Source organism: Aedes albopictus, chromosome 2 (genome assembly GCF_035046485.1).
Source record: "Aedes albopictus strain Foshan chromosome 2, AalbF5, whole genome shotgun sequence".
Lineage (NCBI taxonomy): Eukaryota > Metazoa > Arthropoda > Insecta > Diptera > Culicidae > Aedes > Aedes albopictus.
In genome coordinates, this window is record NC_085137.1 from 126092698 (window position 1) to 126118356 (window position 25659).

Below are 25659 nucleotides of genomic sequence, written 5' to 3' on the forward strand. Positions count from 1 at the left end.
TCGTCGAACCATTCGTTCCGTCGATTCCGTTCCACGTACCCGATGGTGCTATTGACTACGTCGTTGATGGCTGCTTTCACCGTACTCCAGCAGTCCTCTTAAGGGGCCTCATCGAGCTCACCCTCGTCAGGCACCGCGGCCTCCAGATTCTACGCGTATGCTGAGGCGACATCCGGTTGTTTCAGTCGCTTTAAGTTGTACTGTGATGGACCCAAGTACCGTACATTGTTGATGACGGAGAGTTTTGGGCGTAGTTTGACTATCACCAGATAGTGGTCGGAGTCGATGTTGGCGCCACGATAGGTCCTGACGTCGATAATGCCGGAAAAGTGCCGTCCGTCAATCAGAATGTGGTCGATTTGAGATTCCGTCTGCTGTGGTGATCTCCAGGTGTAACGATAAGGGATTCTGTGTTGGAAAAAGGTGCTACGTATGGCCATATTTTTGGAGGCGGCGAAATCAATGAGTCGTAGGCCGTTTTCGTTCGTCTGCTGGTGGGCGCTGAACTTACCAATCGTTGGTCTGAATTCCTCCTCCTGGCCTACCTGAGCGTTCAAATCTCCTATGATGATTGTGACGTCGTCGTGGCTTGGGCAGCGATCGTACTCGCGTTCGAGCTTCGCGTAAAATGCGTCCTTGTCATCATTAGTACTTCCGGAGTGTAGACTGTGCACGTTTATTATGCTGAAGTTGAAGAATCGGCCCTTGATCCTCAACCTGCACATTCTTTCCTCGATCGGCCACCAACCAATCACGCGCCTCAGCATGTCGCCCATCACGATGAAAGCAGTTCCCAGCTCGCGTGTACTGCCGCGAGATGGTATGATTTACTTTAAACTTCGCACCATTGATCCTGTCCATCACACCTCCTGCAGCGCTACGATGCCGAACCCGCGGTCCTTCAATAGATCAGCGAGTATGCGGGTGCTCCCAATGAAGTTGAGAGATCGGCAGTTCCACGTAACGAGTTTCCAATCGCAAGTCTTTTTTGTTCGCTAGGGTCGTTGCCGTTGGTCTCGGTTCGTATTATTCTGTTGCTGACTTTCCGTTACAATGGATTTTTACGGCTGGCTCGGACGTTGATCCGCTGCCCCTAACATGGGGATCAGACGCCGTTGTGAGCCGTTTCTTCTGGAGAAGAGACGCTCAGGTTTGCAGAAGCAACCCCCCCCCCTTCCCTGTCAGCCTACGACCAAAGTTCCCACCGGGGTTAGTTATCTGATCTTCCCTTAGGTTGCTCGTAGTTTCCGGCCGGTACAACGCGTAGGTAGGGATATGAGTTGCTAAGAAGAGGCTAGTGGGTCACAATGGCATCTGAATTATAGAACAGCCTTTACCGTGCCATCTTCACTACAGTTGGTGGTGTTAATACTGCTGGAAGACTAGTATTTACACAATCCCCTGCTTCATCGATGATACTCTGTGCAACTACTGAGGAGTAACCAATAATAGGCGGTCATTCAAGCTCACCGCTTTAGCTGTTTCATAGCAAAAACCATAACAAGGCAAGGGATTCGCTTTATTCATATTCATCCGAGTTAAAAATAGGATACTCCGAAAATTTGTATACCATCCAATCAATGTACATCATCTGCTACTCTAGAAGCTAGAAAGGCGAAAAACGAAAATCTGCTTTTTCGCCGTTTGCCTCCATATGTCAGCTGCGCTTAGGTTAGTTTCAACTTCTGAATCAACAATTTCAAAACCCGAATGTGAGCGAAGGTGGAATCTTCCCCAAACCAAAACAGACTGAGAATAAGGAATAATGCGCAACGAATGGATCTTCTGGTCAGTTTTGTTAGGAAACGCTTGGGATTGTGGATTCGATCCCTGGTTCGATGGAAAGTCTCGTAGATGTGATTGCTACAAAATATGCAAACTCACGCAATGTTAGGTTTAGGACGGAATGCTGCTTATATGTCTAAGTGTAGGATGCAGACCTTGTACCTGTGAAATCGTAAAGCCACCTAGAAGAAGAAGTTGCAGCAGCAAATACTCCTGCATGTTATTCCTCCGATAGAATCGGATTATTCCACTACCCGACAACATGTATGAATAATGGATAATGGAGCCGACAGTCAGCGCAGTGAGGAGATACATGGAATGGGCAGCCAGCTTTGGAAAGCAAACCATGCATGCGGAAGAATGAATGTTCGTCGGTACAACCTTCCGAGCAGGGTACGGCACGTCATAATGGTACCGCTGAACGTCTTGAGATGATGTGCTCCATACTGGGGTCCAACGTTGAGTCCTGGCATGGCATTGTAGCGATGAGAACGGTATCATCAACGAAGGATTCTAACTTTTTTCCAATTTGGCTTTTCCCACAGTCACACGTCATACGCCAGCAGTGAGTGGAACATGTGCGCGAAGGCTTCATTCATAGAATTTCAAATTAAGCCGGCTCGAAGACTGTTTCACTAGCTATATGTTCGGTAGATACGATTCTGGGCCGAGATCTGAGGCGGGTTTCAGCTTTTGGATTTCAAAGTGTCGCTCAAAACGGTGACGCCACGGCAGGGTGGGGAGGCAAAGATGATGACGCGACGAGGACAAAGCCAAGACGTGCTCGTCGAGAGGAAAAAGTTTCTCCTTGGTCCAAGCGATGAACGAGATGATGCTTCTCGAATGACGTCAGAGATGTTGTGGCCGATGCTGCCGAGGATGGATTTTTGCTACACTTCATATACAACGATGTTAATCAGAGTTTGCGGTTGGAGAAGCTTGTTTTCGAACGATGTGGGCTGGTTGCAAACGAATTTTTGGGATAGGGAATGTAGAGGAAATAGGTTCGGAAGAGATAATATCGTATGATGAACGGTCTACTTTCCTGAAGCTGATGATTACTTTTATGATAACAGCTATCCTTCGATGTAGGATACTTATTAGCGTGGTTCAAAAAATCGTTTTTGCTCCACACCGCTTATTCGATTAGTAGCCAGATTCTATGCCTTCTCCCAAAGTTTGTATGGAAATTACTATGGGAAAACGATGTTTTTCATTCAATCGACCATAGCATTTTCCCAAGTGCCCTAGAGGTTAGTAAACACTTAGTACTCCTAGGCTAATCTATCAGCTACAACTTTGCCGAAGACCGCATTCAAATCGGACGCCTCATTAATTAGTTATCGATTTCTACCCAACTGGACAAACTTTAACAGTGATCCTCCAGCTTCCCAGCAGTCAACATTGCAGCATATGGCGCCAAAGATAGTACACTGAAATCATGGCTACTATGTTTCACTGCAAAATGCAGTGATGCCCATCGAATACTTTAACCATCATGAGTGAAGATTTTGATTTTGGATAAAAATCGGTAGCTAATTAATGAAGCGTCCGATTTGAATGCGGTTTTCAGCAAAGTTGTAGCTGATAGGAGTACTAAGATTCAACTAACACTTTAGGGCACTTGGCGATATACTACGGTCGATTGAATGAAAAACATCGTTTTCCCATAGTAATTCCCATACACACTTTGAAGGGCTTGTGCAGTCTGAATTTTTAACCAAATGAGCTCAAATTTTGGGAGAAGGCATAGAATCTGATTATGAATCGAATAAGCGGTGTGGAGCAAAAACGATTTTTTGAACCACGCTAATACTTATTGGTACACTCGAATGAACCTTCATTTAGGAAGAATCAATAGATTCTAAATTACATTTAGGTTCCTTAATAAAATATTACACGAATTATTGATTCCCAGTCTCATTTCATAAGACAGTCACAAAATTTGCATCAAAATAAAAAATGTGAAACTAATCGTGAATTGCACGTTTCTTGAACTATGATGCCATTTGATAAGACACGTCGACGTGTGTTGTGCGCGCGTTTAGGCAGCCCAAGAACCGCTGGTGGTGTCGAGTTATCACCGCAAGCCCATCTTATCTCGTTTGTTGCGGTGGCGATTAATCCAAGACCATTTCACCCGTAGCTTATCGATATCACCGGTGGAGCATTCCGAAATGAACCACTTCTTCACGGTACAATATAAACCGGGGAATCAGTTTGGCGGTTGAGTTTCGAGTGTTCGATGTGATTTTGTTTGCATACGGGGCGGAATGTTGTTCTTGACGATCGTAGTGGGAGCATTGCTCTATCTGGTGGTAAACTTCTATGTGACGCGGAGGGCTTTGAATCGAATGGCGGCCCACTTTAGTGGGCCCAAGCCGAACTTTTTGCTGGGGAATGTGTTGGAGTTTTTGAATAAGGATCTGCCAGGTTTGTTGTGATAATAAAAATATTTATAAAATGAGATTACTTAATTGATACTTGATGGGCTACAAGTCGTAGCGGTGAGCCTACGCCGAATGTAAGCAATCGACTCCACTGATCTCGGTTCTAGGCCAATCACTCCCAGTCTTCCTCAACCGCAAAAAGCCAACGTTTTTGCGGCCTACCACGAAGCCCATGGTCCCTTTCTGGTTTTCTGCTGAATGTGTTAAGCTGGTCGTTTCTTCGGCATACGAACTACGTGCTAGGGGTCGCAGTACCGACCACTTTTGGTGAGTACCGGTATTTCGGTACTGAGGCTCACAGTACCGGTAGTATCGGTAAAATACCGGTACTGGACAAAATTTCACTGAAATGAACAGTTAGCTATTTTGTACAATAAAATCTGCCATTTACCAGACATTTGAGAATTCCGGTGTTCAGGGATGTCATAAAATCAAACCATGAAACTATAAACAGAACAAAAATATTAATAGATAAAACATAGAAGAAATTGCATGAAACTGTTTTTAGAGCTATTATTTAGCTTCTGACCAGTTTCACAGGCAGTACCTCAGCCAGTCTAAAACAAAACAGGAACAACTAACATAGCAAAATCAGATAAATAGCTACTATGTATATAAATAGAAGAAGATTGAACTTATTTTTCCCTAATTCCTTCTTAAGTACTGAAGAAAAACATGAAACTCTAATCTAACAAGTTCAATTCAAAGCAAGTAAATACATTTCTAACATTCGACGTTCCAAAAACCAATTATTGCTATGATTATCCTGGATTTCCAGAAAGGTTTCATATATGAAACGTTTGTTTGTCATAGTACTTGGATTTAAATGTTTTTGTTTATTTCTATTGCATATTGGTTAAACTAAAGACCGAATTCCTATACTTCGGGAGAGATTTCCCAGTAGCGAAAGTACCGGTACCAACGTTCAGTCAGTACCGGTATTTCGGTACCAAAAATTGCTCGGTAATACCGGGATTTTCGGTACCGGTACTACCGGTACTACATCCCTACTACGTGCCCACTGCACAGTTGCCCACCGTGATTTATGCGAATCACTATATTCATCTCTTTATATCCCAAGCAACCAAAAGTTCGGATTCCACTTGAAGAACGAACTCAGAAGTTCAAGTTTGGTTCAATTTCAGTTTCGTTGAAATTGATTCTCCAAAAAGTTACTCATGTATTGTTTGTGAACTTAGAAGTACACCCTTGACTTCTCTTCAAAACGACATTGAAGTTGAAAAAAGGGTCAGAAAAAAACTTACTATGAACTTTGGGCAGAGTTCAACCAAATTTTAACCGAACTCATGTTGTTTAACAACAACTTAAAATGTTCCGTTACGAACTTTTTTTGAACTTGTTTTGAACTTAATACTCAAAGTTAGGATAAATATTTACCGTACCTAAAGTGAACCTCACATGAACTTCGGAGACAGCGGATCTCGGAAGAAGTTCACATTCAATTAAGGACAAGGTATTTGGAGTACAAAGCTCAAAATTTTTAGAGCACCGTTTTTTAGAACCGTTGAACAGATTTGGATGAAAATGCATCACGCTAATTGTTCAGTGGTTGTCAACAGCGTGATGCATTTTCATCCAAATCCGTTCAACGGTTCTAAAAAACGGTGCTCTAGAAATTTTGAGCAATGTACTCCAAATACCGTGTCCTTAAATCACTCGGTAATCGAGCTCAGCAGCCAGAGCTTGTGTTAATTTCACAAGTACAGTTTGTTTCACTATTATATTTCAACGTACTTACTTGAAATCCACACATAGAATCCGTATTGTGTGGCTCAAAAAGGCTGTCCTTGCAGCGAGCAACTGTTCCACCCAGTGTTCCGTCGGAGTTTTTTTTTCGGCTGCGGTAAAAGTCTTCCAATTTGGATGTTTTCCATCCCGTCTCATTTGTCGCGCCAGTACACTGGTGATCGACACGATCGTAGTCAATGAAAACTTATAATCTTTTCCGAATTTAATACCGACACTGGCACAAATTTATTGCTTTGCACTTGCCTAAACTGCGAACCAAAACAAACTGAAAATGTCAAACTGTGTAAGTTCACAAGAAGTTCCACGTAAACTTCTTCCGAACTTTCAGCTTCAAAAAGTTTGTTTCACAGAGTATTTCAAGTTCAGAAAAAGTTCACACGCGAATCTGATTGAGCACTAATAAATGATATCAGCACATTGAGTAAAATCCCTCAGTGCTTAACAACCCAAACATGGAGTGGTTAGGCGCTGGCTTTCAACGAGGAGAACCCGAGTTCAAGTCTCAGAAAGTAAAAAACATCAAAAATGTATTTCAAGGTATAAGTCAATTGGGATTCCTCATATGCTAATGTCTCTCAATAAAAAAATACTTTTGAGGACTAAACGCCTTTTTTTTTATTTTATCGAAGACTATTTTTAAGCTACATAGCTTTCCTTTCAGTGGTACAAGTGTACTTTTTGTGAAATCAAGTACTTAAAAAGTGAGCTGTATAGAACGCTATTCAACCTCCTTCGAATAGCTAATTAAGCCCAAACATTCTGTTTTATCCGAACTTTTGCTTGCTTGGGATATTTGATACAATTTGTAGTTCCAGCGACGTCGCCAGATGCCGTCCTCTAGTTAGCTGTCGAGTATTGTTCGCAGCTCTTTACGTTGGAAGACTCTTATGGCTCTCCGATCAACTTCTCTCAACATCCAGTATTCAGAACGAGTTCAAAATCAACATACAATAGTTCTGTGCAGTGATTTATCACGTTACACCTGGAATCCACGCAGCTGACGTAGGGTACGGTGGTCCAAATTGTCAACTTTCGTTCATACACGATTTTCTACGAATCATGAAATATTGAGTATAATTGGTAAATTACGAATTTCATCAATTTTCCCTACTTCCTAATTTACTAGTTATTACACAAACTCAGTGTGTTTAACATGAAAAAGTGTTTTACAAGAAGTGTTTAAGCGCAGAGATGGTCCAAGGCAGTATGCACCAAAACAGTGGGATAAGATGCACCCAAGTAACATTTTTAGCTTTATAATGCTCTATAAGCGTTTCTATGGACCAATTTAATAAAACTGCTAAGAAAACTAACTATTCCACCATAACCTTCTGACAACCGCTATAAGAACGCCTTCCGACCAAGTGGACCACATTTATAGGAGTTTTCAAAGCTGCATTGAAAGCAGCAATAAGTCCACAATAAAACGAGCATGTTGTTAATTTTTAGCTCGAACAATTTTGACAGCTAGTATTTTTTCGCACTGGTGAGAGAAGGAAAACAATACCGTAAGCATAGCCTTCATCATGGATTCTGAGTACATCGTTTATCACAAGTAAATATTCATAAATGTTAGGGACTCGGTTACGGTTTGTGCAGGAGAGAATATGTGCGGAATTAGTTTAAGTGTGAATAGGGGGTTTTCAGCCGCAGAAAATAAGTACGCCTAGCTAACATTTGAATTTTTGAAAAAAAAAACAATCAGATTCGAGGAAAAAGTGAAGTGACCAATTTTCCTCCCACACTTCCGAAAACTACTTTCACGATTGTTTCTGTGCTTTTGCTTGTATCAGGTATGTACTATTTTATGAAATTCATCGAAATGTGCTGGAAAAAACTTCCTTATTGCAAGATAGCAGCCGCCAGCTCCACAGAAAAAGATGTCGTCAGCAAAAATCTAATTTCTCTTCGTCATAACCTCAATAAGTGGAGTTGGTAATTTCATTACCACATTAAGTTTGCAATAACCCAATCTACAGTTTCCATTATTATATAAGAGGTGGCGTTCTTGTCGATCATGATGGACGCTGTACAATGGTTGAAAATGGATGGCTAAAAATATATTTTGGAATATTGGAACGTAATCCGTCCGATTCAATGAATTCTACTGTAAGTACATTTTTTAAAGATTGATTTTTGAAAAGGCGTACTGTGAATAAATTAATAGTGAATGAACTGATGCATTTTAGTCATTTTAAGGTTGGATTTATTTTTTGGCCGCCTTATACAACACAGAGCAACTGTTCATTGTTATCCATGCACTGATTACTCTTCTGCGATGTAATTTAATAAACTTTTGATAACCGCAATAAAACCGTTCATAAATCAATTAAGCTGGCGCGTTGATAAGTTGTATTAAAATTTAAAAAAAAGTTTTGTAGAGTTCTTCTAGTGATCAATAAAACGTCTAGCGATGGCATTGCTGATGGCCGTTATAAATCCCTCATATAACCTAAACAAATCCAACCAGCTCTGAAGATGTTACTTGGGTTGTTCTAACACAATAACACACGAAATAATCACTTTTAGTCTTTTTAGTAACCCCATGATCCCAGCATAATCCAGAATATCCCTGGAATGGTATATCCAGTTCCATAGAAAATTGCCACTTAATGGCGAACGGGACGGTCGAAGAAATATCCGCCATTGCTCTGTTGCTACTAAGATGGTAAATCGCGAGGCAAATTGTTAGAAAGAGAGAAGATAGGAAAAATAACACAGCGTCTAGATTCACCTTAAAACGTAATTTCAGGTTTTCCTGTTTTTCTCGCCTTCCCGAACACTTTTTTCCTGATTTTTTTTTCAAACCCTTAGAAGTTCATTTTGATGCCTAAATTAATTTGAAAGAGAATTTTTCAAATGACCTTTTGATAGCTAGGCAACTGCTTGACAGCTCCACCCAGTACAAAATCCGACGAGGGTTGATTCAACAAATAGCTCCAACATGGTTCCTGGCAGGCTTGTCATTTTCTCCCGCCATGTGCCTCAAATGCATGTTTTTGTTCTCTTTATCTTTGTCCGCTCCCACCGCTATCGTTTGTGCGGGAGCGTAGCGCAAGGAGGAAGCATGAGAAAACAAAGAGAAACATCGAACCACAAAAAATCAGCACAAAGAGAAACATTTTTGTGCATCATTTTTGAGGCTCCCGCAAAGTTGATCGACAATTTCACCGGCGTTTTACGCGGTATGATCGTTTCGTTCGCATGGCATGACACAATTGCATACATAAATACTTGTACGCTTGTTAATTATTGATTTTTGAGCATAAGCAAATTTATGTTAACTCCCGGTGCACAAAGTGCCTCAATTTTGAGTAAACGCACTTTTTTATGCAAACAAATCCGCACATGTTTCGGTGTCACAAGTTGCAAGCAGGAAGGTGAAAGAAACCGAGAGAAGCCGCTCTAGCATTGGACGCGGGAGCGTGGTGCAGATTTTTTGTTCTCTTGTTTTGCTCTGAGGTGGATTCCATCTCTGGTTCCTGGGCACCAAACATCATGAAAAATTGAAATTTGGCTCAGTTTAACGTGCAATTTCAGACTATGAAATTATCGCAACACCGTTCAAGAAGCCAATTGCACATTACTTCCGTTTGCTGGGAAATTTTACAAAATGTAAAAACATTATTTATAGGTTCCCAGAAATTCCGCCAACATTCTTCCAGAGTTTTGCCAAATCATTGAAAACTTCAAGAAATTCGACAAATCGATCATGAATTCCTCAAAATGGTAATTCTAGGAATTCCTTAGGGCAATTCATCAGATGTTCATCGGTGCTCGTCCGGTAGATTTTGAGCAAATTTTCCGACCATTTCTGTAGGCATTTTTCGTCAATTTTCCATAGCTTCCTCCAAGAAGTCCTTCAAAAGTTTATTGAAAAATTTGTTCATGATTCCCTCATCAATTTCTCATTCAAATTCTTCAGGAAATTCATTAGGCAAGTCCTACGGAAATTCCATAGGAATTTTTCAGGAAATTTGTTCAGGTACGCTCCTGTATTTTTCAGGAACTTCTCTTGCATATTTAGGAGACCCTCCCGCAATTTCTCCCGAGATTCTTAAAGATTTTATTCGGTAATTCATTTTTTTCCAGGAATTTTACATTTTTTACTTTTAGCATTTCTTTCAGCCATTTTTTGGACAAGTTTTTAAGAATTCCTCAAGAAAAATTTATGGGAATATTTCCGGCATAAGGATGTTTTAGCTCACCTTTTTTCAGTATAGAGAAAACCTTGATCACTCGATCAAACTATGTGCTGGCTCTATTTTTATGGTTTATCATACAAATTGGTCAGGAAAAGCATTATTGATAAATGACACAGGAATGTGACACGGAGGAACCAGTTTCGAGGACAACTTCCCAAGCAACACACATGTTATATAAAAGTAACGACAGCGCAAGTTTTGGTTGAATAGAAGTTTGTTTTACGTTATTTCAACACAATGTTAGAATTACGTAAAATAAACTTCTATACAACCAAAACTTGCGCTGTCGTAACTCTATTATAACAAGTGTGTTGCTTGGGTTATACCTTCAGGAATTCTTCCAAGGACTTCTTCAGAAATTCCTTCAGCGTTTCCTGCATTTTTTCCTCCAGGGAATCCCCCAGGGATTCTTCCAAAGATTTCTCCAGCAGTTTTTCCAGAGATTCCTTTAGAGGTTTCTCTAGGAATTTCTCCAGGAATTCTTCCAAAAATTACTATAGAGATTCCTTTAAGGCATTTCTCCAGGAATGCTTTCAGGAATTTCTTCTGAAATTCCTCCAGATTTTTCTGCATGTATTCTTCCAGAGGTTTTTCAACGCATTCATCCAGGAATTCCTTCAGAAAATTTAACAAGGATCCTTCCAGAATTTCGTCCAATGAATCTTTCATAAGTTTCCTCTAGGTTTCCCGAAGAGAATCCACCAAAAAATTTCTCCAGGAATTCCTTTCGAGATTCCTCTAGGAATTACCCCTCAGAAATGGCTTCAGATTTGCTCCAGGAATTGCTCTAAGATTCCTCCATTCATTCCTCTAAGTATTCCTGCATGAATTTCACCAGAGATTTCTCCAGGATTTCTTTAGAGATTCCTTCAGGAATTTCTTAGGAATTCGTCCAGAGATTGCTGCAGAGATTTCTCTTGGAATTACTTCAGAGATTCTTCCAGGAATCCTTCCAAGGACTCCGACAGGGATTCCTCTCGAGATTTCTCCAATTTTTTTTCCAGAGATTCCTCTGGACTTTTCTTTATTGATTCCTGTGAAAATCCTTTCAGAGATTCCTTCAGGGATTCTTGCAGGAATTCCTTAAGAGATTCCTTTAGAATTTCCTCTAAAGATTCATCATGAAATTCCCTCAGAAATTCCTTCAGGAATTCCTCCAAAGAATTCTCAAGTACTTCCCCCAGGAATTTCTTCACAGATACCTGTAGCAATTCTTCCAGGGAATCATCCAAGTATCTCTCTAGAGTATCCTAGGATAAGGATTCTTGCCTGGACTACCCCAGAAATTCCTTCAAAGAATACTTCAGGAATTCCTCGAGAAATTTTTCCAGGGATTCTGACAAGAATTTAAACTAAATGCTCCTCCTGGAATTCCAAAACGGATTATTCCTGCAATCCCTCCAGAAATCCTTCCAGGAATTTTCCCAGGCATTTCTCAAAATATTTCGCCAGGAATTCCTCCAGGGATTACTCCAAGAATTCCTATAGAGGGAGACTTTTAGGAATTTCTCCAGAGGTTTCTTTCAAAATTCCTCCAGATTTGCCTACATGTATTCTTCCAAGAATTCCTTCGGGTAGGCCTTCAGCAAATTGTCCAGAGGTTCCTTCAGGAAATCGTTCAAAAAATTCTTTCAGGAAAGCTTGCAAGGATCACATCAGGGAATTCACCAATGAATCCTTCCCTCTGATTCCTCTAGGAATTTCTCCAAGAATTCCTCCAAACAATCCATTAGGGATTCTTTCAGGAATTCCTTCTGCGATTCCTTTATCAATTCATCCAGATTTTCCTGCATTTATTCCTCAAGGGTTTTTGCAGGAATTCCTCCAGAGACTCCTTAAGGAAATCCACCAAGGATCCCTCAAGGCAATTTTCCAGAAATTCATCCATGGAATCTTTCACGGAATTCCCCTAGCCCTAGAGATCCCTTCAGAAATCCCTCCAGAAATTCATACAGATTACCTGAGATTACTCTGAGATTTCTCCACCCATTCCTCCACGTATTCCTGCAGGAATTTCACCAGAGATTCCTCCAGGAACTCTTCCAAGAAGAGATTGCTTCAGGAATTTCTCCAGAGATTCCTCCAGAGATTTCTCTTGGAATTTCTCCAGAAATTCTTCCAGGAATCCTTCCAAGAACTGCGTCAGAAATTCCTCCAGAGATTCTTCCAGAATTTTTTTTTCTAGGGATTCCTCAAGGCAGAGATTCCTGTTAAATTCCATCAGAGATTCCTCCAGGGATTCTTGCAAAATTTCCACCCGAGATTTATTTAGGAATTCCTCCATAGATTCTTCAAGAAATTCCCGTACAAATTCCTCCAAAAATTTTATCAAAGATTTCTTTAGAAAAAACATTCAAGCATCCCTCCAAGGAGTTCTTCAAGGATTTCTCCAGAAATATCTTCAAAGCTTTTTTAGGACTTTCTCCAGAAATTCCTCCAGGGATGCCTATAGGGATCCCTTCAATAATTACTCAAGAGATCCCTCCAAGAATTTCTACGAGATATTCATCAATCACCATATATTTTTTCTGGAATTCCAAAACGGATTTCACCAGAAACTCCTCCAGGAATCCTACCAGGAACTCCTCCAGGAATCCTACCAGGGATTCCTTAACAGATTACTTCTGGAATTGTTCAAGGGATTCCTTTAGAGATTTCTTGAGGAATTGCTCTAGAGATTTCTTCAGGAATTCCTTCAAGAGTTACCCCAGGAATACCTGAAAGAATGTGGCTTCGTGAACGTGCGGCTAGTGCCACCAAGCACTTCGTCACATCGTGTTGAGGAGCGCGGATTCGATTCCCGCCGTAGCTATCAGGAGAAGTTTTCGGCTGTGCCACTGGGCATTACATGCTAGTTGTCTAGTGTTGTACTTTCTTCAAAAAACGAATAGCTCACTCTAAGCATCAAACGTGTTCGTGTGATTTTCTTCCAGGAATTTTTCCAGCAATTGATCTAGGATTTCCTTCAGAAATTCATTCAGAGATTACTCCAGGAATTTCTTCAGGTATTTCTGCAGTTATTGCTCCAGAAACTCCTCCAGGAAATTATCTGAGGATCCCTCCAGAAATTCTAACAGAATTTCCTCCAATAACTCCTGCAAGGACTCCCCCAGAAATTCCACCAGAGATTCCTTTTGGAGTTCCCCTAGCAATTTCTTCAGGGATTCTTCTATGAATTCCTTCACTTATTCTCCAGAGACTTCTCCAGGAATTCCACCAGGCTTTCCTCCAGAGATTCTTCTAAAAAAATCGTTCAATAATTCGACAAGGAGCTCCTCTCAAGATGCCCCAGAGATTTCTCCAGGAATTCATCCAGGTATTCCTTCAACAATTCCTTAATAAATTCCTCCACGAATTCGTTCAGGAATTTATTCTGGAATTCTTCCAAGAATTTCTCAGGAAATTTTACCAGGAATTCCTCCAGAGATTATTTCAAACAATCCTTCGGGTTTTTCCAGAAATTCTTCAAGAGGTCCCTCTGAGATTCATCCAGGAATTCCACCGAGATTTCTCCTGGAATTTCATTGGAATTTCTCTTCCAAAGATTGCTCCAAATATTCAGCCGAAAATTACTCCAGAAATTCCTGGTGGAATTACTTGAGCAAATCCTGGACGAAGCCCTGGAAGAGTTCATGAATAAATCCTAGGATAAATTCCTCGCCAAATCCCAGGAGGAGTTCCTGAGGGAATCCCTGGAGAAATCCTTGGGGTAATCTTTTTCAGTGTTGGATTATATAGTCTGCCGTGGGCAAGAAATTGCAATCATCACATAAAGTAACATGCGCAATTCTCGCCGAAAAACAGAAGATCGCCAACACTCATACACTGAAGACACCTCCCGAGCAAAGTCTGACAGCAAATTGAAAACAAATTTTTTATGTTGTGATATTGCAAATTTTGATAACTCATGTTGTTGTCGTTTTGGTCGTTTTAACGGTTAAAACATCAAAAATGGGAGGAGAAACTGTTTCCGTAGCAATTCCTGCTATCAGTGATAGCAAATTGATAACTGTTTTTGCTATCAGTACGAAAAAATGGAAAAAAAATCGTTAAATATAGGGGTTTTTCGATTGATATCAAATCTTAAATGCCATAAGATAACTACACTAATGGTATATTCTTGAAGCTATTATACAAGATTGCCTAGACGCTATGAAATAACTTAAAAACTTATTTTTTTTAAATAGTTTGAAGTGACAGCAAAACGAAATCTAAGTTTTAAATCAAATTTAGTCAAGACCAACTGATATCAAAATGTGATATCAATTTGCTGTTGAATAAAAATCGAGTTTTCGATTTGCTATCATTTTGTTGTTAGACTCTGCTCGGGCTGTTAGTCCCAAGCAGCCATCTCATTGATGTTTTGTGTGAGTGTAGCTGATCTTGCAATACTGGAGAAGCAATTACGGACGGTCAATGCAGCTCAAGCTCAAAGTTCGAAAATAATACAAAATGATCGCTGATCTTGCGGATTTTCCGTTTGGTTTTAAAGATTGAATTTTCTGAACACAAAGGCCGCTCGGAGACTTAAAACATAAAACCCATCTCATTCTTTCGCACAGGCATCTTCGAAACCATGATCGGTTTCCACTGGAAGCACGGCCAGGACATCATGACGTGGAACGTGCTGAATCTGAACATGCTGAGCGTAACGAGTGCCCAAAACGTGGAGAAGGTCCTGATGGCGAAGCAAACGAAGAAATCGTTCCTGTACAGCTTTGTGGAACCGTGGCTGGGCCAGGGGTTGCTCATTTCCAGCGGCGAGAAGTGGTTCCAACGGAGGAAGATCATTACGCCGACGTTCCATTTCAAGATTCTGGAACAGTTTGTGACGGTGTTTAACAAGGAAACGGATACGATGGTGGACAATTTGAGGAAACATGTTGGAGGTGGGGAGTTCGATATCTACGATTATGTGACGCTGATGGCTTTGGATAGTATTTGCGGTGAGGATCGACGCTATTGGTTGAACAACAGTCAGTTTGAATTTTTCTAAAAAAAACTTACAGAAACATCCATGGGAACCTGCGTGAACGCCCAGAAGAATCCAACGAATCGATACGTCCAGAACGTTAAGCGAATGTCGGTTCTGGTTCTGCTTAGATCTATAAGTATGCTAGCTGGTTCTCCACTGCTGTACGACGTTTTGCACCCACATGCTTGGGAATCGCGCAAGATCATCAAGCAGTTGCACGAGTTTACCACATCGGTTATCGAGTCCAGAAGACGACAGCTGGAGATGGAGAAACTTGAAAAGGTGGATTTCGATATGAATGAGGAAAATTTGTATTCCAAGCGGAAGATGACCTTCCTGGATTTGCTGCTGAACGTCACGGTTGAGGGTAAACCACTTTCCATTGAGGATATTCGTGAGGAAGTAGACACGTTTATGTTCGAGGTAATTTATTTTGCTATTCCTTAAAACGAAGGCAAATAACAATTGTCTTATCACTTTCAGGGACACGACACCACAACCAGTGGAATTTCTTTCGCAATCTACCAGCTGGCATCGAATCCGCACATACAGGACAAACTGTACGATGAAATCGTATCGATTGTGGGGAAAAACACCTCCAATGTGGAGCTCACTTTCCAGACGCTGCAAGATTTCCGTTACCTGGAAACGGTGATAAAGGAATCGATGCGCCTTTTTCCGCCGGTGCCATTCATCGGAAGGACTTCTGTGGATGACATGGAAATGAGTACGTGAAATTCAGCATTTTTTGTCAATATATGACATTTTCTTTTTTAAACACCATTACAGATGGAACAACCGTGAAGGCAGGTCAGGAGTTCCTAGTACCCATCTACGTCATCCACCGGAATCCAAAGGTGTACCCGGATCCGGAAAAGTTCGATCCGGAGCGCTTTTCCGATACGGCAGAATCCAAGCGTGGTCCGTACGATTACATTCCGTTTAGTGCCGGGTCTCGGAACTGTATCGGTCAACGGTATGCCATGTTGGAGATGAAGGTTACCCTGATCAAGCTACTGCTGAACTACCGCATACTGCCGGGCGAATCCATGGGGGAGGTTAGGGTTAAAAGCGATCTGGTGCTGCGACCTGATAGGGGAATCCCGGTGACACTGGTGGCGAGAAGTTGAACTGTGTTTGGAGTGTTGTTTGGAAGTGTACTTTTTGATAATTTTCCGCAAATAAATTTTAGACATTTTTAAACTGGAGTTTTGTTATCTGTATTAACGAAATATTCATCGACGACTTCCGAGCTAAGGAATATAGTTCTAGAATACCTTACTCAGGTATGCAAAATCTAATACATAATATGGCTTAAAAAGCCCTGCATAAGAGGTAAAATACCTAAAATAAGAACTACAGTACTACAGGCACTCCCGATCAAAAGATTGGAGTCACCACCTCATAAACATGTCGGTTTTTTAGGCATACATCGCCGTCAACTTACGTTTGTTCAAAAATATGAGTAAATTAACTTGACATGAAGTTGCTTACTTAAACTTAAACTTACCTACGGCAGAGTCGCTGGAAGTTTTTTTTTATTCTTCAATCACTTCACCTAATTTACAGCTCTATTGTCCAAGAGCACTGCGTGAGCGATTCCAATTGGAAGCTGTATATACACTTTTTGTACAGCGCCTAAATGGATTCTATTTCTAATTGTACTACATCGAACTGGTGGCCGTTGCGCTGCTTTCACTTTCTACCATATCATGGTAGAATGATGAGCTCGAGGATGGTGATGTGTGGCTGTTGGTTGTTCCTGTTTCAAGTCCGATTGGAGGTTTATCATGGGTTGCCGTTCGCCGATGTCCAAGTATCTGGGTCAGATCCAAGGCTCAGAAGAGGATCAGTGTCAGCTCCTCTCAAGGGGAAAGAGCAACTGACGAAAGTGCCGGGGCTGGGTTCGAACCCATGACCATCTGTTTATGAAGCAAACGTGTAGCCACTACGCCACGGGCCCCGGCAATCGCTGGAAGTTGGGTCGACGAAATTCTAAGATGCTAGCGGTAATATACAGGAGTGTCCAAAATGATTGGAATAGGCAACTTTTTTCTCTCACAAAAAGATCAATAAGCTTTAACTTTCAATAGAATGCATCAAAAAGTCTCTAACTTTGACTGTTTGTCAACCTACTGTATGTGCATCATTTTTACCATTTTGAGCTCGAAGTTCAAGGTTTCATTCGATTTGGTTTACTGATTTCCGAGGTATGTCAGTTCAAAAAGTAGTTGCCAAAAAAAATTTGCCTTAAGAGAACGGTTCTAGCTTTGCAAAAGATTGACCAATCGAGTTCAAATTTGTTCCAATGATGCACATATAATAGTTTGACAAACAGTAAAAATTGAGAAGCTGATGAACTTGCCCATCTCAAACATTTTGACCATTTCCTGTATCCTATTTTCTATTTGCTTTTAACTGTTGTTTGCCAAACTTAGCTGAAAGTTCTAGGAAAAAAAAATAATAGGTTAATTTGCTACTGATGTCATCGACCACAAGTTTGGGGTTATTCCAGTTTGGGGTCATTTTACCCGGGTAGAGTGAAATGGCAAATAAAGGGCAAATTCTGTCATTAAAATAGAATGTTTAAATGGCAAAATCTGCTATTAGTTTGTTTGACATAAGAGTTAAAATAACAAAAATGATAACTAAACTTCTATGTCATATATGAACTAAAGAATAACTGATTTTGCCATTGTAATAACATAATAATAGCTAAGAGAATGTCAAAATAATAACATATTTCAATATGATAGTAAATGATGTTATTGTATTGGTATTATGACTGATTATATGATAGTGATGTTTGTTATTATAATGTTATTGTACTATTCAATAATAACTTGCAAATTACAAGTTTTACAATGATAGCATGTTTTGTTATTTATGTGACATCCTGGGCTATTCATAAAGATTTAAAGATTTGCAAATTTAGATATGATGACAGAATATGTTATTCTTTAGTTATTGTTTTGTTATTCACCACTACCCGGGTAGTAAAACATGGAAAAATGATATGGAGATTTGTTTGTCATCTCTTATTCAATTTCAATTCTTCTCGACTTATTTTATAGATAAAAAATTAAACTTATTACGTATCATGCCTTTTATTGAAGTGGGTTAAATGGACAGAGGAAAATTGTATTTTAAAAGTGAATATTTAGTATACTAGTACAAGTAATGTTTTATTTTGACATTTGACAGCAGAACTTTTTAAACTTTTACAACTTCTTCTTGTCATGACATCCCTTTTGGAACACAGCCTTCTGGCAAAAAATGTAATCTACAGAAGACAGAAGAGGAACTGATCAGCACAGCTGGCACTGATTCCACTGTCTGTCCGCTTAAATTCCATAAGTGTTCTAAGCCGAAAACATCCGCCGCGGCGTGTCCTTGGCACACACTTAATACTGTAAGTGATTACGCCAGAAACGGTGAAAGTATGCTCATCACAACAGTTAACACAAATATTAAAGGAATCCCTGTAGAAATTCATAGAGAAACCCCTAAAAAAAAATCTTCGGTGGTATTTCTGTGCAAGAATTCCTGGACAAACCTCTGAAAAAATTCCAGTGGAATCAATGGAGAAATCCTTGGTAAAATTCAAGGTGAATTTTTGGAAGAATCTCTGGAAGAATTTCAAGATAAATTAACTGCTCAGTTACAGGACGAAATCCCACAGGAATTCCTGAAGGATTCCCGTAAGTTATTTCTGTAGAACCTCTAAAGGATGTTCCCGAAAAATCTCTGGAGTATTTTTTGAAGAAATCCTCATTGCAATCTATGAAGAAATCTCAAGCGGAATCCCTAGAGGAGTACCTGGAAACATTCCAGGAGTAAGTCCTAAAATAATCATAGGAGGAATTTCTATAGAAATCTCTTAAGAAATCCCTGTTAGGGTTCCAGATGAAATCATTGTGAAGTCTACGAACAAAATCCCGAAAAAAAGCTTTGGGGGAATACTTGGAGAAATTCCTGGAGAAATCCCTTAGGAATGGCTTAATAAATTCTGGCAAAAATTCCAAAAGAATTCCCAGCAAGAAACTCAAGAAGCATCCACATCCGCATCCGGAATAATTCTAGGAGGAGGCACGGTAAAAGCTAGGTATGCTGCGCAATACAGATCCCATTGTGATCCACTAGCTTCTGCCCAGCAACTCCTATCCCTACCTCCACACAGTACCGGCCGGAAACTATGAGCAACCTTAGGGAAGATCGGGTAACCAACCCCGGTTGGAACTTTGCTCATAGGCTGACAGGGAAGGTGGGGGGCGTCTGATCCCCATGCTAGGGGCGGCTGATCATCGTCCTAGCCCCGGGGAAGGACTCTATGCTCAACTGTGTTCTATGGTCCTCCGGAAAGTAGGGAGTTGGTGTCAGGCCCTACGAGCCAGCCGTAAAAAAACATTGTAACAGAAAATCAGCAACAGAACAATACGACCAACGGCAACGACCCCAGCGAGCAAAACGGACTTGCGATTGGAAACTCGGTACGTGGAACTACCGATCTGTCAACTTCATTGGGAGCACCCGCATACTCGCCGATCTACTGATGGACCGCGGATTCGGCATCGTAGCGCTGCAGGAGGTGTGTTGGACAGGATCCATGGTGTAAGGTTAGAGGTAATCATACCATCTACCAGAGCTGCGGCAACACACGCGAGCTGGGAACAGCTTTCATAGTAATGGGTGATATGCAGAGGCGCGTGATCGGTTGGTGGCCGATCGACGAAAGAATGTGCAGGTTGAGGATCAAAGGCCGATTCTTCAACTTCAGCATAATAAACGTGCACAGCCCACACTCCGGAAGTACGCATTTTACGCGCAGCTCGAACGCGAGTACGATCACTGCCCAAGCCACGACGTCAAGATCATCATACAGTGTATCAAACAATTGTCCGTACAGCAATTTTTGGTCTAAATAATTTTTCATTAAAATGAATATAACTTTTTTATACGTCAATCAAAGACGCTGAAATTTTGACCAATTATAACCCATATATTGAAGCTCCATTGATGAAATTTTGAGCGAGATCGAATAAGTTTTCTGAAAGTTATAGAACTTTTAGTAAAACTTATAAAATTTTTGAATATATTTTTAAAACATTATATCTCAATATGTACTAGATGAAACTTTTTCAATATTTTTCGTGTTACAGCTTACCTAAGGCTTTCATGTGCAGCTTCGTTTAAGGTTTTATATTCACTACAAAAAATATGAAAAATATGTATGAGTATATATGTTCAGAGTGTCATTTTGGAAATTTGTCATATTTTGATCAATAAAAGTGCCAAGTGTTTTCAACTTTTTTAAACTCTCTTAATGATATATTTTTATACAGGACCTACTAAACTACATATGAAGAGTAAATCCTTTGAATTTTTTGTTCAGTTAATGCACTTTTATTTGTGGTAAACGTTTGGCAGATTATAAGTGCAAAATATGGCAAATTTTAAAACATCGTCAACTGCATACGCACATTTTTCATATTTTTTGTAGTGAACATAAAACCCCAAACATGGCTGCATATGAAAGCCTTAGGATTAAGATGTAACACAAAAAAGATTGAATAAATTTCATTGAGTACAACATATTGAGATATAATGTTTTGTAAATGTCTTCAAAAATCTTATAAGTTTTACTAAAAGTTCTATAACTTTCAGAAAACTTATTCGATCTTGCTCAAAATTTTACTAATGGAGCTTTAATATATGATTCATGAATGGTCAAAATTTCAGCGTTTCTGATTGACGCATAAAAAAGTTATTAACATTTGAATGAAAAATTATTTTGACAAAAAATTTGCTGTACGGACAATTGTTTGATACACTGTAGGTGTATCGTAGGCCAGGAGGAGGAATTCAGACCGAAAATTGGTAAGTTTAGCGCCCACCAGCAGACGATATGGCCATACTAGAGGTTCCATTTCCCGACCATTTTGGTTGTCCCGGGATTCGGGATAAAATTTTTTGCTTGTCCCGGGAAATCCCGGGATCCCGGGAAATTTTTCAATGTGCTTAAAAACGCATTTTTTGCGATCAGGAATATGATTTATTCATCAATTAACAAAAAACAATGGTTCAAATCAAGTAACTGGTCTTATTAATTTGAATTCGTTCGCTGAAAATACAACTTCAAGAAGCAAATGTTATTAATGATTTCATCGGACAGTGAGAATTGCTTTTTAGAACAGTTATTTCCGGAGTTCGATTTTAAGAGTCGGGCTCAACTTACCATGTAGGTGGCTCAAAAATTGAGTTCTTTCGCAATTACTTTTGAAAAAAAAAAAACAATCATTGGCCTGTGTCCCCTTTTTCATCCTTCTCTTTCTCGTGTTTGTTTAAGAGAGTGAGTGAGATAAAAGAAAAAGCCAACTACGCCAATGAGCTTGTGCCTCCTCTTTCATCCTTCTCTTTCTCGTGTTTGTTTAGGAGAGTGAGTGAGAAAAAAGAAAAAGCTAGCTACGCCAATGTTGCCGAATCAGTCTAAGACGGGCTGGCATATTACTTTATAGCCGATTCCAGTTCTTCACGCTCGTTCGATGGTGTTATGCATACAAGACAATCCAGCATTCAACTCGGCAGCATCATTATCGGTCTGTCTTTGGCAGTCTCGCAACAATCGAACTCCCAGTTCCTTGATGAACTTAATCATTTCTGTTTTCGATGAGCTTTCCAGTTCTGCTAGGACTAGCGTTGACGACGGAAGACCTTGAAAGAACTTTAACGCTGTTATTATTTCCTTGTGGCGCCGTTTGTTGATTCTTTTCATATTTACATGGAAGAGGTCGTTTCCAACTTTGGAGTTACTTTTCGTAAGCTTCGAATACAAGAAACTCAAGCTGCCTTCCGCAGACAGTAATATAGCATCTCGTCTTCCCAATGCTTCCGAAGCGAGTCTGATTGGCTGAAGAGCTTCCTGAAGAATTTTTTGCAACCTCAAAATCATTGTCCAACATAAGCATAGAAGGCCTATTTCGAAAAAATGTTGTTTGATGCAATCAAAACCGTAAATGAAGTGCTCCAGCAGCGTTTCAGTCGAGTTTCAACGAGTTTTGATGTCCACAGACAGTTGAAGTAGTTTATGTAACATTTTCGTGTTTTTTTGTTGAGGGTGATTTTCGAAAAAAAAATCACGGCTCTTCGAATACGTTTCAGTCACTCCAAATTCAAATCTAAGGGAATCAAAATGAGTAAGAAATGTGTGTCCCGGGAATCCCGGGATTTCCGGGATGGTGAAAAATGTTATCCCGGGATTCGGGAAATCCCGAATTTGTCAAGATCCCGGGATTTTTTGTCCCGGGATATCCCGGGTTGGAACCTCTAGGCCATACGTAGCACCTTTTTCCAACACAGCCTTCCTTATCACCTGGAGATCACCACAGCAGACGGAATCTCAAATCGACCACGTTCTGCTTGACGGACGGCACTTCTCCGACATTATCGACGTCAGGAACTATCGTGGCGCCAACGTCGACTCCAACCACTATCTGGTACATTTTTGAGCTCCTGGGCTTGTGTTGACAAACGCTCCAAAAAGCGAGCGTTGTCAATTTTTTCAACAAAAAAAAAGTTATTTTCTTCGTGATGATTCGAAGGATGATCCCAAAAAGTAAGTTATTACAGGGTATATTCCCAAATCCTGGCGGGACATTACTGTGAAGTTTATTCCGAAAGTGGGTCGTGCGTCGTATGAAGAAGCAAAGAGTTTCAGACCTATCAGTTTGACCTCTTTTCTTCTGAAATGCTTAGAACGCATTGTGGATCATCACATCCGTGATGTTCATCTGACCAACGTGCCTCTTCATGTGAACCAACATGCCTACCAATCTGGTAAGTCCTCTGTGACTCTTTTACACAAGTTTGTTTACGATATCGAGGAAGCATTCCCTCAAAAGCAATCTTGTTTGGGTGTTTTCTTAGATATCCAGGGTGCCTTTGACAATGTGCCTTTCGATGCCATATTGGAAGCCGCACGGAGTCATGGTATATCTCCAATGATTTCCAATTGGATTCATCAAATGCTCAAAAACCGATATCTCTTCTCGACATTGCGTCTAGCAGGGATTAGGAAATAGAGTGTTTGTGGATGCCCCCAAGGGGGAGTCTTGTCACCGCTTTTGTGGAATCTCGTAGCAGATACGCTATTGAGGCAACTCAATAATAGCGGTTTTCCTACTTATGGTTTTGCCGACGACTATCTAGCATTGTTAGTTGGTACCACCCTTTTCGACCTGATGCAAAGCGCCCTTCAGTTAGTTGAGGGTTGGTGTCGCCAATATGGCCTTTCGGTTAATCCGAGTAAAACATCTATTGCTCTTTTTACGGAAAGGCGAAACCGTAATGGCGTTCGACCTTTGCGTCTCTTTGATTCTGAAATCGATGTGACTGAACAGGTAAAGTACGTTGGAGTCATTCTTGATTCCAAGCTTACCTGGACACCTCACACTGAGTTCAGAATCAAGAAAGCTTGTATGGCCTTCGGGCAATGCCGGCGAACCTTTGATACAACTTGGGGTCTAAAACCCAAGTATATCAAATGGATTTACACAACTGTTGTTCGTCCAATATTGGCTTATGGATGTCTTGTGTGGTGGCAAAAGGGCGAAATGAGAACGGTCCAATCAAAGTTAGGTCATCTCCAAAGGATGTGCTTAATGGCGATGTCTGGAGCGTTCTCTTCAACTCCCACGGCAGCGCTCGAAGTTCTCTTTGACGTTGCTCCACTACACATTCATCTCAATCAAGAAGCACTTTCTTGCACTTACCGTCTACGGGTACTCGGTCTACTAGAGGAAACTCCTGTGAACCGCACATCAACACACACCTCGTTGTTTCCACTTTTGGTGAATTGGGACAAAATGGTCCTTGCTGCAAGTGATCTTACAATCGCTTGTAATTTTCCATATAGGACATTTTCCACAGAATTCCCTTCCCGGGAAGAGTGGACATCTGGATATCTGGAAAAAAGTATTTCAGACGGCATCGTATGTTACACTGATGGCTCCCTTCTCGAAGGTCGAGCAGGTGCTGGTGTTTATTTTCGTGAGCTAAGGCTGTATCAGTCTTACTCACTTGGTAGACACTGCACCGGTTTTCAGGCCGAAATCTTTGCTCTTATGTGCGGAGTGCAATCAGCACTTCAGCAGCACGTAATGGGCAAAGTAATATATTTCTGTTCAGATAGCCAGGCTGCTATTAAAGCACTTGCTTCGGCCAACTCCAGGTCCAGGTTTTCACCTTGTATGGGTACCTGGTTATTCTTCCATCGCTGGAAATGAATTGGCTGATGAGTTAGCTCGCACTGGAGCATCACATGACTTCATTGGCCCTGAGCCAGCTATTCCGGTATCCAAGTGTTGGGTAAAGCTTCAGATTCACACCTGGGCTGCCACTCAGCACAAACAATACTGAAATAGTTTGGAGTCATGTCGTCAAACAAAATTGTATTGTACTGAGCCATCTCTAGGGGTGGCGAAGTATCTAACAAATTTGTCAAAACAGAATTGCAGCATGCTGGTCAAAGCATTGACTGGCCACTGCCGACTCAGTTATCACATGGCGAATATTCAGCAAGCTGATTCATTTGCCTATGATAGCTGTGAATCCGATTATGGAACTTCGTATCATTTAATATGTAACTGTCCAGTTTTTGCGCAACTGCGTTTCCGAGTACTCGGGAAACACTTATTAAGTGAAACTGACTTTAGAAACTTGAATCTTCAGGACGTTCTGTTGTTCTTGATCCGCTGTGGTAAAGAGCTATAGGCTCTCTTTACGCTTTATGCGTTATCACAGTGCCCTTCTCAGGGCGCTGTTTGAACCCATTGTGGTACGCTTTTGCGAGTATGACGATCCTATTCCCTTACCTGTCCTTTCCCATGTCCTATCCTTTTTCCTTCCCTTCTCCGTCATGTAAATGATGAATAGGCTCGTGTTCATGGTGATGGCACAAATTTCCCGAATGGAGGAGAACGTGCCTCTAGAGCCGACCTACTGATACCTGATACCTATGTTTGAAATGTTATTCATGGACCATTATTCACAGAATCTTATCATTCATAAAGCTTCAATACCGTCTTGGCTTCCTTCAGTCCTCCAGTTCAGGCGCTGACAAGTGACATTTTAGCGTGACCTTTCAGACGAATGCTCTCACACCAATCATGTCAAAACCACACATATGACACAGTTGGAATCATGCGAGTGAGAAAAAATACCGTCGATTTCCCAGTTATGACACATTTCAATTTCACGCACTTATACGTTTCCGTTGAACCCACTCACGCTTCATCGTTTGATTACTCTCTCGGTTTTTCCGGCAACAACGTGGTGCTCCCCTTGCAATCAGTAATGAGTTTGACCTTTTGCCATATATTGATCAGCTTTTGCAACGATACATATCGACAACGAGGCAATCATCGAGAGCATTAAACAGCCTATCATAACAACTTAATTATAGCGACAGTCGAAGTGA

At 40.7% G+C, this 25659-nt stretch overlaps 1 protein-coding gene across 1 annotated transcript; it reads left to right on the forward strand.

Annotated features, from left to right (window-relative positions):
• Positions 1 to 3916: 3916 nt before the first annotated feature.
• Positions 3917 to 16388, forward strand: LOC109417603 (cytochrome P450 4d8-like). The gene is made up of 5 exons (XM_019691655.3): positions 3917 to 4218; positions 14773 to 15156; positions 15220 to 15608; positions 15669 to 15912; positions 15975 to 16388. Exons 1-5 carry the CDS (start codon positions 4059 to 4061, stop codon positions 16313 to 16315), a joined length of 1518 nt encoding a protein of 505 aa, XP_019547200.3. The 5' UTR covers positions 3917 to 4058; the 3' UTR covers positions 16316 to 16388.
• The last annotated feature ends 9271 nt before the right edge of the window (positions 16389 to 25659 follow it).

What these genes read in the sequence shown, in the direction of transcription:
- LOC109417603 (XM_019691655.3), top strand. Translation starts at nt 4,059, where the DNA reads ATGTTGTTCTTGACGATCGTAGTGGGAGCATTGCTCTATCTGGTGGTA. An exon ending in TTTGAATAAGGATCTGCCAG is followed by an intron (nt 4,219 to 14,772) that starts GTTTGTTGTGAT and finishes TCTTTCGCACAG; the next exon opens with GCATCTTCGAAACCATGATC. An exon ending in GGCTTTGGATAGTATTTGCG is followed by an intron (nt 15,157 to 15,219) that starts GTGAGGATCGAC and finishes AAAAACTTACAG; the next exon opens with AAACATCCATGGGAACCTGC.